Source organism: Oxyura jamaicensis, chromosome 18, assembly GCF_011077185.1.
Source record: "Oxyura jamaicensis isolate SHBP4307 breed ruddy duck chromosome 18, BPBGC_Ojam_1.0, whole genome shotgun sequence".
Lineage (NCBI taxonomy): Eukaryota > Metazoa > Chordata > Aves > Anseriformes > Anatidae > Oxyura > Oxyura jamaicensis.
In genome coordinates, this window is record NC_048910.1 from 678,693 (window position 1) to 696,554 (window position 17,862).

At 43.7% G+C, this 17,862-nt stretch overlaps 1 protein-coding gene and 1 long non-coding RNA gene across 6 annotated transcripts in view; one reads left to right on the forward strand and one right to left on the reverse strand.

The window, feature by feature from the left end:
• Nucleotides 1–982, reverse strand: part of LOC118175980 (myosin heavy chain, skeletal muscle, adult-like) — an 8,520-nt gene extending 7,538 nt beyond the window's left edge. The window contains exons 1-3 of the mRNA XM_035342675.1: nt 759–982; nt 525–668; nt 276–432 (exon numbers count right to left, since the gene is read on the reverse strand). Coding sequence (XP_035198566.1) covers nt 276–432; nt 525–668; nt 759–965 — 508 coding nt within the window. The 5' untranslated portion in view covers nt 966–982. The remainder of the gene's footprint in view (nt 1–275; nt 433–524; nt 669–758) is intronic.
• LOC118175986 overlaps nt 1–11,261 on the forward strand; it is a 19,974-nt gene extending 8,713 nt beyond the window's left edge. For 3 of the 5 annotated variants that reach the window (XR_004755227.1, XR_004755225.1, XR_004755226.1), the window contains 2 exons: nt 773–871; nt 9,634–11,261. This is a non-coding gene — a long non-coding RNA (uncharacterized LOC118175986). The remainder of the gene's footprint in view (nt 1–772; nt 872–9,633) is intronic. The other 2 variants (XR_004755229.1, XR_004755231.1) reach the window with 1 other exon arrangement.
• The last annotated feature ends 6,601 nt before the right edge of the window (nt 11,262–17,862 follow it).

Consider the following 17,862-nt stretch of genomic DNA (forward strand, 5'->3'; position numbering starts at 1 on the left):
AAAGAAAGAAAGAAAGAAAGAAAGAAAGAAAGAAAGAAAGAAAGAAAGAAAGAAAGAAATTATGAGCTCAGTGTTATGTCTGTGATGAGAGAGTGTAGAACTGGGTACAATAGTACACAGTGCTGAATCTATGCATGCTTCTGGTACAGTTTGGCTTGCGATTGTCAATTTTTCTCACTCATCTCCATGGTGTTTATAGCTGCCTTGTCACATGCTCTAGTAAGAGCCATGAGGCTTTTTGGTTTAGATTGCTTTGAATGAGATCAAGCACTCACCAGTCAGCATGAACTGATAGGCATTGTCAGAGATGGAGAAGATGTGTGGAGGGGCCTCCTGGCGCTTTTTGCCTCGGTAGGCCAACACCACCTCCGGGTTGTACACCGGCAGCCACTTGTAGGGGTTTACAGTCACACAGAAGAGACCCGAGTAGGTCTGCGAGGAAGGGAGACAGCACGTTGGCTTCTGCTCAGCCTGGCACAGCAGGCCTTCCAGCTACCCAAAGGAAGACAGCTGCTGGTACTTACGTAGATCATCCAGGCTGCATAACGCTCTTTGAGGTTGTACAGCACAGCGGGTTCGTGGAGGTGGGTCATCATGGCCATGTCCTCAATTTTATCATACTTGGGAGGATTCATGGAGAAGATTTGATCATCCTTCACGGTCAGAGTCTGCCAAGGAAATGGAAGAATATGCCTGCATATGTCAGCTAAAAGCTCAGTGTGAATCAAATGTTGATCTCAAGATTCCTTTTCTCTTACCTCTCCACCTTCAGTTTTGACAGTGACCTTCCCTGTTTCCCTGCTCTGGATTGTCCCTTTTACAAAGGATTCCTTGGGATGGGCCACAAAGACGGATGACTTAGCATCAAAAGGTTTGTTCTGGGCCTCAATTCTTTCCTTTTCTGACTTGCGGAGGTAGGGAGCCGCCTCCCCAAAGACAGCCATCTCAGCATCTGCAGAGGCCATGTCTGTGCTTCACTGAAGGCACGTCAGCAGAAGACTCTAATGGGGAGAAGTAATATGGCATTGATTATTTATGACTGTTCTGTAAGATTGGGAAATCTTTCATATCCTGTTCCTTGTTTTCTCATCACAATCTAATATTTGGAACATCTATAATGACCTAACTGAAGATCCTAATCTTTAGGTTACTTAGAAAATGAGGATGTAATTGATGTAGCCTAGGAGACTTCTAGGAGAGCAATATTTAATCACCTTGCACAACTGAAAGTTTGGCGTTTTAAGAATACCATGTCTGTAAGATGAGAGTGAAGCTACTTAGCAAGTTTTAATAAGATATCACTATTAGAAGTAGAAATACAGGTGGAACATTTTGTTGAAATAAGTATAAGGGGAGAAACATTTCTGAAAAGCTGTAGTATAGGAGACCTACAGTTCTGGAAAATATTGAACCAATGGGACATTTGCTTATTAACTCTGATGGCAAAAGGAAGGCCATGGGAAATTAATGAATTTTGCTACTGAAGTTGCCAAAAGAAGAAAAGGGAAAGTCTTGTATCTTTTAATACTCTGCCATAAATTAATTTGTTTATACATTTGTAATTCTTAAGTGCAATATCTAAATAATCCCAGCCCCAAAGTTCTGACTTGAGTGAAATAGAATTCAAGCACTGAAATTGGAATTGTTTTGCTTGTGTGAAGCTCCCAAATAAATACTTCCTTAAAAAAACATCCAGGAGCAGGTGAGTTCTCCAAACTTCAGAAAATAAGAATATTTATTTAGATGCTTTGTTAAACATGTGGATAGCTAAGTTAGCCAACAGCACTTGAAAATTCTCTAGCTACATTAGTGAAATTTATTCCCTCTGTTCAACAGTTAAGAAGTCTCTTTTTTCTTTTTTTTTTCTTTTTTTTTTTTTTTTTTTTTTTTGGTCTGGATTAAGAAAATGGGTACCTGAGAGAGCCTTGCATTTTGCAAAGAAGGTTAGAATCTCTGTATGCTCAGATGATTTATTAATTCATACATTCGGAGGTAGGATGTACAGTTTTTCACTTCTTCCACCTTTGTTCTTCTTGGTCCTGTTCTATTGCTGCCATAACGATGTGAAGCCAGCACGCCTCACTCCCTTTTTGGTCAGTTAAATAAGGTGAAAAATATCCCCATGGGAATTTTCTGGTCTTACATCAGTTGTCAGAGGATTCAAACACAGCCACTTGAAAACCTTACCAGCTGTGGGTACCCCACCACCTGCCTACTGTAATCATCCTGGTTTTGAATATAGGGTGACAGTGACCACTCATGCAGCCATACAGAAATCCCACCCAAAAAGATCTTTCTCTGCCCTCTAAGAATTAATAAATCAAATTCTTACCTCTTGTGACAACAGGTGGGTGGCTTGCACCCTGGCGGCTGGTCAGTACTGCAAAACACAAATGGCAATTCCCTTCTTACTGCTGCACAGAATTCCAGAGTGAAAATGTGCAGGTGTCTTGAAAGTAGATTTAAAACTTGAGCTGAGAAAATGAGTCTGCTCATGGAAATGAGCACTGGAAGCACAAAGAATGCTGTGGTACATAAGGGCACCATCCCCTTCCTGCAAGCCCGCAGACGCCATACACTTACCTTGAAGCTTTCCGTGAAGACAGGGCAAACTTGCTGCAGGGATATTATATACGATCTCATCTGCAGATGCTACAGATGCCTACTCTTTCTTCGGTCAAAAAATTTTTGGCAAACCTTCTTTGGTAAAGCATTGTCTGGCAAACTGAACTAAGGGCATAATTGTCATTTGACATGACTAGATATAATTAGAATATTTTGATGTCTTACTGACTATATGAATACATCTTCTATAAACAATCTGACAAGGGTGTTAAGGGGGGAATCCGGACTAGTCAAGGCACTTAGAGAACTTGGATGCAGGACTTATTGCTGACTTTCCCACCAACTCAGTGTATGACCCAGGGAGGATTGCTTGGTATGTGTGTGCTGCAGCTAACCCAGAAGTACAATAGATAAAACAGGATGCTAAAAGACAAATTAGCATTTTCAAAAGCTTTGGCAGTTGTGATGGTAAAATCCTGAAAACAGAAGTGCAGGCATAGAACTTCTTACAAAGGTTAAAAGTACAGTAGCATGTTCAGCCACAAGCCACAGTAGTGAGAGACTTGGTCCTAACTGGGTTTTTAGGCTGGTGTCTCTGAGAGAGATGTGAGGCAACTTCAAAGGTATCAGGAAGAGCATACACACTGAGTTGTGTGCAGTTGTGCCTCTGTACACGCTTCAGATTGCAAAATTTGAGAGATTATCCAAGAAATGTTGTTGTGACTTTATGCACCAACTCGTGCTGTAAGAGAGGTTACAGCCTCCTGAGACTTCTGATTTGCAGGTCAATGCCAGTGAGCAAGAGACGCTCCATTCTTTTGCCGAAAACCTTTAAGCTTATCCAGGTGTTACCTGCCTATAACCCAAGGAAAGATAACTCTGATCTAGCAAAAGGCTCCCACAGCTTTTTTCCTACCTACAACTGACAGAAAAATCCCTCTTGTCAGTCACACCTATAGAAATAATAAGACACATACACACATATTTCACCTCAGCATGCAGTCCCAGATGCTCTGTGCCTGATACATCCTTACTCCAGCATTCCCATCTCATCACATATGTCTTCCACACATTCACACAGTCCAAAAAAACACAGTGTTGCCTATACCAGAGTACTGGTGTTTGCAAACATGCCCCCTGAGTGCTGATAGTGTGGGAAAGAGGGATTTGCTGGAAGTCCTGGAGAGTGACCGTTATAGGAAATGGGCATTGTTATGTAAGCTGCTTTAAATCCTGACAGATTTCAACAAACTTTTCTCCTTTCCATTGGCATTTTGGTCATTAAAAGATGTCAGTGGTAATACAGCGACAAGGTTAGAAAAATGATTCATGGGATCTGATGGAATACCCAGCATCAGGCACTGCTTTGTGCATGAAGGCCTTTTCCAAGGAAGGCTCTGCACTGTAGCACCCAAATTTTGGGCATCTGAGCCCAAGCCTGGAGCCCAAACCCAGTCCAAGCCAGGGTGCTGGGTTTCCAAGTGGTGCCCAACAACACAGTGGTTATAGGTCGTGGCCTAGGAGGGGAAAGGAGGGCCTTGGCAGCTCAGAGCACAGTGTTCACAAGACCTCACACAAAGAGCAAGGCCTGGGAGGAGCAGAGATGGCTGAGAAGCCTCACCCAGGTTGGGAGAGCTGGGGGTTTGCTCCCCTCAGGTTGATGTGGGAGCTCCAGTCTTCCATTTCCAGGAAAGCTCTAGCATCTGCACTGTCAAGGCAGCATCCCTCGGCAGCAGCAGGTAAAGTACTGGTAGCTGCTGTTGCATTCCTGTGAGGCCCTGCTCTCAGCAGTAGGTAACAAGCCTGTTTTATGCAGTGCTGTCAGGCTGGGACAAAGTGCCCATCCTCAAGATGTGCCTGTGTCTCCAGGATCTATTTGAGAGCAGCTAAGTGTCTTAGGCTAGATGCCTGATTCTGGGGATAGAAAATGTTGAATTTCCAGTTGCCCATGACAAATCCAGTCTCTTCAGTAGAGCTCTTCTGTGTTTTTCCTGTTGTGTTGCCCAAGTTGTGGACCCAGCTGGCAGGAGTGAGGCACACAGCCAGGCAGCTGTAGGTGTGAAGTCAGCCAAGGGAAGGCCTGGTTTGAAGAGGAAGCAGCTAGCAAATGTACACGTCTTCAATTGTTGATAGTCACTCAGCAGTGATTTGCACATTGAATTTGGTGTCCCTACATCCCTATAAGGCAGATTTAGAAACCTAAATCCTTTTATGATAGTGGTCCAAATCTCAGAAAATGGTTATGAACCAGGGCATGGAAATGAAGGAAAGTGTCTTGTCCAGATGGCTTTTGAATATCTCTGGGAAACCTGTTCCATTGCTGAGTCACCCTAACAGTCAAAAAGATTTTCCTGATGTTCAGATGAAGCCTCCTGCATTTCAGTTTGTGCCCATTGTCCTGTCACTGGACACCACTGGAAAAAGCATGTTTTTCTCTTCTCTACATCCTTTGTTCATGTATTTATACATTGTGAGATCCTCTCCAAGCCTTTTCTTTTCAAGGCTGAACAGTCCATCTCTCTCAGCCTTTCCTCATTGCTGAAGTCCTCCAGTCCCTTCATAATCTTGCTGGCCCTTAGTTGGATTCTCTCCAGTATGTCCCCGTGTAGTCTTTTGTAGTGGAGAGCCCAGAACTGGACCCAGCATTCCAGGTGTGGCCTCACCAGTACTGAGAAGAGGGAAAGGATTACCTCCCTCAACCTTCTTTGACACTTCTTATGCAAACCAGATTACCATTCTCCTTTGTGGAAAGGGCATGTTGCTGGTTCATGTTCAGGTTGGTTGTCCACCAGGACTCTCAGGTCCTTTTTTGCAAAGCTGCTTTCCACTTTCCAGCTGGTCAATCCCCAGCATGTACTGTCAGCTGGGGATGTCCTGGTGAAGGACTCCATCCTTCATCTGCACTGTTGGACCCAGTATTGACCCCTGTTTTTTGACTATGTAATACCTATTTGTGCATATACATCAATAGTATAGAGAACACTTTATGTTAAATGGGCCTGAGCAACTGCAGAATCAGAAAGACTTCGGGACTCCTCTGGGACTCTAAGGTAGAAGTGACAAGGAAGAGGGAGATGAAAATTCACGTAGACATCAGTTCTTGAAGACAAGGGAACACATCTTTGAATGACAGTCAGTTCACATATTTGTACTAAAATATCTTCAAGCAGTATCTCCTCTAACTTTTGGTCACGTAAGCATGGATCTTTCAAGCAAACTACTGCACAGTTCTACCACACCCAAAAGGATGAAGTCACATCCTTTCTGATCAAAAGATAACAGGAATGAAGCCACTCTTTGGTTAAGGTATTATCATGGTTTGCATTGTCTGAGTGCACTGATTACTGCAGGTGAATCAACAAAGGTGAATTCCCAATAGCTCTTCAAATTTACGACCAACCTGTTAGTCTTTAAGTATTTGCTGAAGTTTTCAGTATTTTACCATTTCTTAAACAGTTCTAAGAATCATCTGCAGGAACTGGGTCTGTGCAGATGGAGTAACAGGATCAACTTAACATCCACTTAGTTTAGTGAAAACATGGCTGTGGTAATGATGAGCTTGATTTACTGACAGAAGCCAAAGTCAAACACTTTCCTTAGCATGTGTTAGAGCTATCAAGGAGGTAACTTCCAAGAAAGAATATCTCTTTACCATGGAACCTTGCAGACAGCAGAACGATACAGTATTTACACAAGAGCTTGGAAGGTCTGGGTTACTTTACCCAACATACATTGACACAGAGGACAACACTTCATGAAGAATCTGGAAACCTGTTATCATAAAGGAGCAAATGACACCATCTCTGGTTCAGGAGAATGGGAATTTGCCTCAAAAGTCCAGAGCCCAACCAACCATAGACACTGGTCAAGGGAAGGAATGCAACTGACTGCCATGCACATATGGTATAAAAAAGAGTTCTTAAAGATTACCTGTAGATGAAAAATATAAGCCTTCAAAGAAGAACTCAGAAAACTACAGGCAGTCTCATCCTACAAGGAAGGCTGGGAATGCTACCAGATTGCTCAAAGCATAAAAGAATTGCAGGACATATTTTCCCACCTAACTCTGTCTCAGGTGTTTGAGGAGGTCCTCCTTTAGCAGAACACTTCTGTGTGCATATACAAATCCACAGTGTAACTATGTATAGTGACATCTGCTCAGAGAAAGAGAAACTGTTCTTACCTGATTCATAATCTGATTTATTGTGCTTATCACAAGCATTGACTTATATCCACATTAATAGCACTTTATTAATATCTCAGTACTAGTATAAACCCAAATTTAGCATAATGTGATTATGGGCATGTGGGCTTTGTTTAATATCTTAGAGTGAACCATACCCTGAAAGGGGATTCATATCAATCAAGACTCTGAAAGTTTACTGAAATCTAGCAAAATTGATGTCATATTACTGAACTTCTGCAAGGTCTTTAAATGGTCCCACATGACATCTTGAAGGGTGGACCATTCAGTGGATAAGGAATTGGCTTGAAGGCCACACCCAGAGAGTGGGTCAATGGCTCTATGTCCAGGTGGAGGCCAGTGATGAGTGGTGTCCCTCAGGGGTATGTCTTGAGACCGGTACTGTTTAATATCTTTATCAATGACATAGACAATGGGATCGAGTGCACCCTCAACAAATTTGAAGATTACACCAAGCTGAGTGGTGCAGTTGATACAACAGAAGGAAGGAGTGCTATCCAAAGGGACCTGGACAAGCTTGAGAAGTGGGCCCACTAAACTGAATGAGGTTCAACAAGTCCAAGTGCAAGGTGCTGCATGTGGGCTGGGGCAATCCCAGAAATGAGTACAGACTGGGAGAAAAACTCACTGAGAGTGGCCCTGCAGAGAAGGACTTGGGAGTTCTGGTGAATGAAAAGCTTGACATATGCCAGCAGAGCGCTCTTGCAGCCCAGAAGCATCCCGGGCTGCATCAAAGGATGAGTGGCCAGCAGGTGAAAGAGGTGATTGTCCCCCTCTGCTCTGCCCTTGTGAGGCCCCACTTGGAGTCCTGCGTTCAGGTCTGGGGCCCCCAGCACAAGAAGGATGTGGGGTTGTTAGAGCAGGTCCAGAGGAGGGCCACAAAGATGATCAAGGGGCTGGAGTACCTCTCTTATGAAGAAAGACTGAGAGCTGGGGCTGTTCAGCCTAAAGAAGAGAAGGTTCTGGGGAGACATCATTGCAGCCTTTCAATACTTATAATAATAATAATAAGTATTATTATTATTATACTTATAATAATAATACTATAATACTAATACTAATATAATACTACTAATAATAATACTATAATAATAATAAGTATTGAAAGGTATTATAAGTATTATAATAAAGACGGAGAGCAAATTTTTACTCAGGCAGGTAATAATAGGACAAGGGCTACACGAAGATGGTGAAGGGACTAGAGGGGAAGACATATGAGGAGCAGCTGAGGTCACTGGGCCTGTTCAGCCTCGAAAAGAGGAGGCTGAGGGGAGACCTCATTGCAGTCTACAGATTCCTCACGAGGGGGAATGGAGAGGCAGGCACCTATCTATTCTCTTTAGTGACCAGTGATAGGACCTGCGGGAATGGTGTCAAGCTGAGGCAGGGGAAGTTTAGGCTGGACATCAGGAAGAGATTCTTCACTGAGAGGGTTGTCAGACACTGGAACAAGCTCACCAGGGAAGTAGTCACTGCACCAAGCTTGTTAGAGTTTAAGAAGCATTTGGACTGTGCTCTTAGTCACATGGTCTAAAATTTTGGGTAGACCTGTTTGGTGCCAGGCGTTGGACTTGATGATCCTTGTGGGTCCCTTCCAACTTGGGATATTCTATGACTCTAAGATTGTAAGGGGGAATGGTTTTAAACTAAAAGAGGGGAGATTTATATTACATGTTAGAGGAAATTCTTTGCTCAGAGGGTGTTAAGGCACTGGAACAGGTTGTCCAGAGAAGTTGTGGATGCCTCATCACTAGAGGTGTTCGAGACCAGGTTGGATGAGGCCTTGGGCAACCTGATGGCATCTGTACTGGCACAGGCTGGGATGGAGTTAATTTTCCTGCAGCACCCCCTTATAGTGCTGTGCTCTGCACTTGTAGCTCGAACAGCATTGGTATCACACCAGTGTTGTGTCTGATGAGCAATGTTGGCACAGCATCAGGACTCCCTCCAACCCCCCAAAAGCCAGCAGGCTGGAGGTGGGCAAGAGGTGAGGAAGGAACATCACCAGCCAAAGGGATATTCCCTATCATATGATGTCACACAGCAATAAAAGGTGGAAAAACGAAGAAGTGGGGAGGGGTGGGCTCTCGTTGTGAAAACGTCTGTCCTCCCCAACAACAGCTATGTGCGTTGAGGCCCTGCTTCAAGGACATGGTCAAGCATCGCTCGTTGGTAGGAAGTAGAGAGTAACTTCTTTCCTCTGTGCTCCCACACAGCCTTTTCTTGGTTTGTTGTTTTGTTTGTTGTTTTGTTTATTTGTTTTTCCCTTTAGTTAAATTATTTTTTTCCTTTTTTTCTCCCATCTTTTTCTGAGGAGGGGGATTGAGAGAGCAGTTGTGGTGGAGTTCAGCTGCCTAGCAAGGTAAAACCACCACATGGCAGAAGGATTGGAACTGGATGATCCTTAAGGTCCCTTCCAACCAAAACCATTCTATGATTCTATAAAAATTCTCAAAGATCTTTTATATGGAGATGTAGCTCTCATGCTGAGAACAATTTGCATACTGAGTTCAGCTAAAGCATATGTATTTCACATTAAATAGTTCTACCTTCACCATGAAGCAGCCATTATAGACAATGCCAGGTGTGTCTGCTTACTCTTCTGTCGGCTACACCATGATACAAAAATAATCTCTGTAGCTTAGACCAGCAGGGGTGCAGGGGCCTGACAGTATTCAGCATTAAACAATGCAGTGCTTCCCAAACTAAATATCAAGGTTATTCTAACAACCCCTCTAGAAGAACAAGCATTTTAAATTGTCAGAATAAGAAAATACTTGTGCAAGTGTCATGATGCAAAAGGAAGAATGCAAAGTTGCCTGACAGTCATTAATTTTCTGTCAATCATGTTTCCATCTCTGCAGGGCTAGACTCTGCTGTGACCAGAAGCAAACCACAGCACAGTCAAAAGACAAGAGGCAACCTCAAAGCCATCTCTGGATACAGACTGTCCTGCACAGCAGTGTGATGTGGGCAAGGCACTGGCATGCTGATATTTTCCATGGAGGAGAGAGGATTCAGGCGTACTGAAAATAGAACCCTCTTGAGATGGAGATGAGGAAGCTGCCTCACTTTCTGCCAGCCCTTAAGATATGTTATTTTATTCTCCTGAGCCCTGTGGTTGTTGAGAGATGAAGAGTGAGAAGATGCTTCTTAGATGGGCAACTAGATTGGAGTGAGGATGTGGAAGAACCTACAGACTGCCAAATGTTGGCTACTGAGAACCTCCCTTCCATTCCCATTCAGTGCAGTTGAGCTTGCGAGCTGGAAACATGCAAATGTACCTGTATGACAAGTACATATGTAAAATTTTAATTTCTAAATTAAACTGTACAGTATCACAAGCTTCAACTATTTACAGCTTTTTTTAGCTGCATTGACTTTAACCTTATTAAGTCAGTCTCACTTGACTCCTCTTTCCCACCAACTTTCCCCATGTGCCTATTTCACAAAGACAGAACGTCACTGGCTTCCTGAGGAATTTTTTTTCCCCTGAAGAACACATATTCAACTGAGAGGAATTCAAGTAGCCCACTTATGATGAGACAAAATTCAACTTCACCAAATTTTTGAATGGCACTAAATTAGACAGAGTAGATGATATGACAAATGACAGAGCTTCATTCCAAAGGGACTTTATTTAACTTTAAGAAACAACATTAAGACTGGATCAACCTTATGAAGATCATTGCAGAAAAGTACAAAGCTCACATCTGGGAAAAGAATAAGTCCCAGGTGTCAGTACAGGGTGGGAACTAACCAGTTCAGCAGAAGCCTTGCCAAAAAGGACTTGGAAGTTATGGTGGATGCCCAGAAGAATAATGAGTGCTCTCACTGCAAACATGACAAAGTACTGGATGATGTTAAAAGCATGTTCAGTTGATTGTAGGAAACCATTAACCCTCTTGCTGGGTACTGGTGGGTTGTCATCTGAAGTGGTTTGTCCACTTCTGGGCTCTCCTGTTCAGAAAGGTTGTGCACTAATGGGAGAAGGTGCAGCAGAGGGCTACCAAGATGATCTAGAAAACTAGTCCTATGAGGAGATTTTGAGGATATTTAATCTGAGGAAAAAAGGTCTACGTTTCATGAGGGGAAGTTATAAGTACAAGATTTCAAACTTTTCTCATTAGTAGCAGACAATTTAACTAGGGATGATGATCACATATCACATCTGGAGAGGCTCCAGTAAGTCATTAGGAAAATTCTTCACTATTAGGTAATGTCGTAATGGCACAGGCTACCCAAGAGAGGTGGCTGAGCCTAAGGCGTGGCTAATCAAAGCCATGACTAACCTGACTGATATCAGCAAGACATCTTGAGTTGGGAGACTGAATAAAAGCCCTCCAAATGTCCCTTTACAACAGGATTTCTGTGACTCTAATGTAGAGACCTCTCTTTATCCAATCTTTATCTCTTTATCCAAGTGGACAATAGCTCAAAGCTGGGCAGATATTTGCAGCTTCATGTCTTGTCATGAATATTTTTCTTGAGATCTGAAACACAACCTCAGCTCTTCATCAACATCAGCTCTTCTGGAGTCATTTATTGGGCATGAATCTTTCATCTCTCTGCACTGTTGGAAGCAGTTAATTCCATGCAGTTTGTCAAAGCAGACCGCTCCAGAACACTGATTTGAGAAAACCGCTTCTCAGTTATGTTCTTTGCAAATGTCCTCAGCAACAGTAGGTTTTGGTAGCTTTAAGTCCCTGTATAACAGAGTAACATGTGGGGAGAATCAGACAACCATGGAGCTCACTGGAGCAGCAAAGTGCAGCACATCGCACCAGAGAGAAGTTTCAGCAGGTGAGGAACAGCAGGGCAGGTAGAGTACAGGAGAGTCCTCTTGCAACCACAGGCGTGATACTTTCCACATGGTGGCTGTATGCTAGCTAAGGTAAGAATTTCCTAAGCCCTCTTATGGGAATTTAGGGATCTGGGACAAAACTTTTTCATTCTGAGTCACAACATACCACATGACAAAAAGGTTGTGTATGGTATAATGAACAGCAGCTAAGATCAGCACTGTGTGATGTTTCTGACCATAGCATAACGTTGAGGGAAATAACACTACACAAATGGCTGTACTGGGTGAGATCAAAGGATTGTGTAGTTTGTCACACCTGAGATCTTTCTCACCATCCCTATGGTGAATACATCTAAAGCACAAGAGCAGGCTTAGAGAGCTGTGCCTGGGGACAGGTCACTTCAGGTGCTCCTCTTCAAGTGATTGGTAGCCCTGATGTCCTAACCAGGAGGGACCAGAAATGCCTGTGTGGATGTGCTACTCCTGTGACAGACCATGGCCCTGCATGAACTGAGCACTGGTGCAGCTGGAAGAGGCACAGTGCCTATGTGCCTGTCCCTCCCTGAGCATGGGCAAGGGAAGGGCTGGCACACAACGCTGTGAGTGCTGTGTGAAGAAAATCCCATCAGTGACAGGTTGTGGTCATGGGAGTGAGAGGGAGAGGAATGAGAGTGAGTGATGGGTGGAAAGTGGCAGTGTAAGAGATGAGAATGCAGAAAGAAGCAAAAATGTGAGATTGGAGATCTGATGAGGAAAAAAAGACTTTGCAGGGAAAGAAAAAAAATGTTTGGGAATATAAGAGAGATGCATTCTTATTGAGTCTGGGAGAACCTGATAGTAGTGTTTGTGGAACAGCTTCACCCAATTTGTGTGGCTTGGGCTGTCTTTTCAAGAACAAATCGTGGCCTTCTCTCAGGAATCTTGATGTGCCTGTAGTTATCACCAGAGCTACAGAATTCACAGCAGCGACAAGTCCCTTCTGAAGTGTGGCTGCCTTCTGCACCATAGCAGACTGGCCACGCATAGCTCTAAAATTCCAAACTGACTCAGAGTATAGGATTTTATGAGGTACAGCAGGGGCTTCTCTCCCAAAGACCACTTCTCCTGCAGATGTTCCCTGGGTGCCTTACCCCTCTCATGAGAGTGGCCCTTAGAAACACAGGTGGATAAGCTGGGTCAGACAGACAGAAGCCAATGAAGGTGGAAGCAGGGGGAGATGAAGGTATCATGAAAGAACAGCAGAGGGTACATGTGGCAACACAAGAATTACAAGCTGCTGAATGTCCAGCTCAGTCTGATTTTAGCAAACCTGCACACTGAAGAATCACAAAAGGAAGAACTAGTATTCCATTGTTAGCAAGTTCTGTTAGAGTCCCCAAATATAACTATAAATTTATATCACATAATCATGGAATTGTAGGGGTTGGAAGGGACCTCAAGAGATCATGAGGTCCAACCTCCCTACCAAAGCAGGTTCCCTAGAGCAGGTTGCCCAGGTAGGTGTCCAGATGGGCCTTGAATACCTCCAGAGAAGGAGACTTCACAACCTCCCTGGGCAGCCTGTTCCAGTGCTTCATCACCCTCACCGTGAAGTTCTTTTGCATGTTGGTGCAGAACTTCCTGTGATCCATTTTTTGGCCATTGCCCCCTGTCCTTTCCCCACAAACCACTGAAAGAGGTTGGCCAAATCCCTCCAATGCTTACTTAGCAGTAGTGCACCATTTTTACTAATTTGTTTACTCTTTCCAAAATATGCAATAATAGTGATTACTGTGAAGTATTATAATGCATATCTGTTCCTGCAGAGGAAGTGGAAGTGGCTGAACTAGAGCAGAGAAGTGTGGGAAGATTATTGGCTTTCCAGGCTTGCAGCTGGTAGGGTAGATGGGGAAAGCTATGAGTGTAGTTTCTGGTAGCAGCTATTTAGCACTAGCCACTGTTCCAGTATGAATTCTTATAGTAGGACACCACAGATAGCTTTGCTTTTATCATTGTATGACTATTATCCCCTGCTTCATAAAACTGATGACTACAGCAAGATTTTCTTAAACAGTAGGCTTTTCTTTTACTTCCTTCCTTCCCTTTCCCTAGGTCCTCAGAGAATCTTATTTCTAAATAACTTGTTTTGTTGACTGCTATACAGAAGCTTCAGTCCATTTGAGAGGATGTGAAACAGCAGCTGTGTGTCCATCTCCTGTCTGATAACAAGTGTCTCTGTAAGGCTTGCTCAGCCATGGGAAAACCAGAGCAGAAAGACAGCATCATGCAGAAGCAGTCTCATAAATTTAAGAATAAACAGACAGCCATATCAGCTTAGGGCAGTGTACTGTCTGGCATTCTGTGAATGAGTGTATATAGCATGACTGGTGAAAATCCAACTTCCCGTTTTCCAATGTACAATTTTATGTAAATGTATCATCTTCCCACCTGGCTGTTCCTCTCCCAGAGTGAAACATCATAGTCTGGACAGCCTGTCTCCAGTGCACCCATCAATTTTATCATCTTTCTAATTGCACAGGCCAGAACTGTGGATAGGGTGGGCTGTGGTTTATAGGCCTAGTACAACAATTTCTGTTTTGTTCTCAGTTGATCCTAATCATTCCCAACATTGTTTGTCTTTTGTGGCCAGTATTAAGCACCAACTTGATGTTTGGAGACAATGATTCACCATCTGGTAGCATGCTTATCTCCTAGCCCTGGTACTCTTTTGAGACATTTTTATAGGGTTTTGTCTATGCACAGCTCAAAGACAATGTATGTACAGAGATGTTGATGTCTGGTTTCAGCTGCATAAAAGGTTTTTATGACTGATGACTATATGGCCTGGCTTACAAAGCTAATGTAGATGTGGCTTTCAGCAAAATGACAGTGAATGAGACTGGAGTGGCACAAACCAGCTAACATAGCAGTGGAGAGATGGGTAAAACCTGTTATTTGAAGATGAGCAGCTCTTGACTATCAGAGTTGAGGCATGACTCATACTTCTCGTGTTCCCAGCAAACGTTAGCAGAACAGATCTGGGCAGTGGGTGCTGGCCGAGGAGGTGACATTCAGGATGACCTTTCTATCATCCACCTAAGCAGCTGAGAGGCTCCTGTTGCAGAGCAGGGGAGTGGGGTGGGAAGGCTAGGAGACCTCTGGGTAAGACAGAGAAAAAAAGAGAGCAAGTGGCAAAAGGGGGAGGGAAGGAAAATCAGGATTAGGTGCATAGTATTAGCACTAGCAACAACTGTATCCTAAAAAAAGAGAGCAATGAAGTGATATCGTCTTATGCTGACACTCATCTGTGACAGATGAACAAATTCCACTTCTGGGCAGGTTTCAGTGTTCTAAGTGGAAATATACTGGTACTGGAATTTATATAATCCTATTCCCTTTAAACGTTAGACTCTTCAAGGTTGGTACATACCATAGGACCTTCTGACTGCCAGAGTCACTGCAGGGCAGTTACGGATAGGATACACAGAAAAAATTTCTAGCGGTGTTTTCTATACTAACTTATTCTGTTGCAGAAAAGTTCTTTTTGCTTCCCCAGGAAATTTGTCAACAGCTTCATATTTTATCCATGAGTAGTCAGCCTAAATATTTTTTAATTGCTTTCTACATCCATCTGAGATGCAGAGAGAAGCATACAAGTCCCTTCTCCCTCTGAAGACCAAATAAGACCAGCTTCAGCAGCAGATGGTGATGGTGACGTGCCATCACATAGCCAGCAGCCAGGGTGTCAGGGTACTGGTGCCCTGTGTGGAAGACCAGCACTTGGGGATCTAACTGTGCTTACATTCCCTGTCCTGTGGAGATTACCTGCCCATCCCACTAAAGTCTTTTAGGGATAGATCTTTCTCTCCAAGGGGGTTGTCCCAAGGTACTTGAAAAGGTTTGAGTTCATCCCAAAGGAGAATTGAACACTGAGCCCAAAGGAAAAGAGAAAATTACTTTGCATCTCAAGGAGGATTGTGGCCTGAAATTTGTGGCCAAATCTGCTTCATCTCAGGGTGCAGTGCCAACTTCAGTCAGTTACTGCTATGTCAAGCAATACAGGTGCATGTTGCCTTGCTTCCAAATAAGTCTTTCAGGTCCCTCAAAGTGCCTGCTTCTCCCTGAGAAGTCTTTCCGGATAGCCTTCTTGGTTGTAGGGTCTAAGAGCACAGCCATCCCAAAACCCTGCACAGCTCTCTGTCTCATATATTTTCTAAGCCTGGATTTTGCCCCTTAGTGCCCTGATTCAAAACCCTCAATGTGTACTGAATTGTATTTCTCCAAGCAGTTCTGTGCTACTTCAGGGAACTTCTGGAATGGCATGGCAGTGGTGTCTGCTCTGCTGGAGGTGTAAGAGTGTTGTCATGAAACCCAAACAGCAAGGCTCAGGTGCTAGTTGATTTCCTCCTCTCCCGGGGCTCCTGACAGTGTGAAGCTGAATGTGGCTTTACTGATGAACAGTGTCTGTAGAGAAATGTTTTCAGCAATTTGGTCTGCTATAACTGGAATACTGCTGTTGTGCTCTGTAGATTTCCTGCAGTCCAGCTCAATATAACCCCATCAGCTGCATTTATTTTAAGCTTTTCTCTGAGAGATCTTTATGGCTGTGACCAATATTTTTCTCAGGACCTTATCAGGTGACAAGCAGCCTGACTCCACATATAGAGTGTCAATGCAAAATGACCCTTATTCTCTATAAAGCAGTGAGCAATTCATTTTCCATTTCCCTCATATCAGTGTCCCACTTTGATCCTGATAATCCAGAAGGCTTTATAGCAGAGGCTGTCAGTCCTTTCCCTGTTATGTACCTACACCCTCCTTCCTGGCGTTTCTCAGAGCTGCTCAGCCTCTGCTCCCATCTCCTCTTCCACCTCTGGGATTGTTGTTTTTTTCTTGATATATTCTGGAACTGCCAATAATAATAATAATAATAATAATAATAATAATAATAAAATACCAAAAAAAAAAAAATATATATATATATATATGCTCAGGTGGTAACCACAAGCTGGGTTCACACAGTGACCTGTGAGGTGGTCCATTGTACTAGGAGCAGCACAAAAACTTGGGCCGCTTGGGCCCCATACGCTTATCCCCTAAAGAGAAAAGCAGCTCCTGGGACCTTCCCTGCCTGGGGAGCAGGCCAGGAGTGGCCAAGGGCCAGTGGTATTTGGGGGCTTCGAGACTCCATCTGGGAACAGTGGTCACTGTAGTCTTTAACCCTCTGGAAACACTTGGCTTTTCACTGTATTCTCCCCACATAGCCTGTGCTCCTAAGTTTGGAAAGTGCTGGCTGCACTGCAGTATGGTGTACGGGCATGAGTGGTAAGCCTGGATGTGCCATGAGCAGTCACAAAAAAACGACATACTGCTTTGCCTGACACAACAAATACAACTAAATAATTTCTTCAGAACTAAAGTTAGACTTTACAAAGCTCTTTTGAAGTGGACTTAAAGTTAGATGGACATGTGCACATTATGATTGTAGTATTTACCAAGTTTTACACAGATTTTTTCTGATTCTTCTTCCCTAAACCTGATGTTGATGCTGACATTTCTTCCAATCCTCATATACTCTACCATCTTCTCACTCATCCCTCTTTCTTCACATACATTCAGCTCAGTCTCTTCCTGACAGACTCCTCCCTGCATTCCCCAGCACAATTCTAAACTCACTTCAGTACTCTTACTACCTCTCGGTCTTGTTTTCCAAGTTAATCTTTTGTTTTGAAACAAGAGCTGCATTAAGGCACATTTAGCCACTCACATCACAATGCACCGGGGTCCCAAATTCATATTTGATCTGAGTATGTTCATGGCTGCTCTTGCTCCATATGGCTGACAGAGGGGAATTTCTGCAATTTCTGAATTTCTGCAATGCTGCTGGCCCTGCAGAAAATTTGGAACAAGTCATGGCTCTGCCTTCCTCATCCAGGGAAAGGGTTCATGGACTGGGGTCATCTTGATGGTCAGCAAAATGTGAGCTTTCCAGTCCACAGGCTTTTCTTCCATTTGTTGATGTCCAAGAGAAGGGATGCCCCCACCCACCCCAAACAGACCACCTGTGCAGCTGCCATGTTCCCGATGGGACAGCATGTCCCAGGAGAGCAGAGTGAGCACCCAGGCACTGGTTTCACTCACTGTCATTCCGCTGGCTTCAGAGGGGCCACTCTTGATTTATACTCTTACAAGTGAGAGCAGACTCAGGCTTGTTTCTGATTTTTCATGTTTCAGCTGACAAAGGAGCTGTGGCGGAGCAGGCCTTTCTGGGATAAGAATAGCATCTGCCATCTTAGGACACAGCACAGTT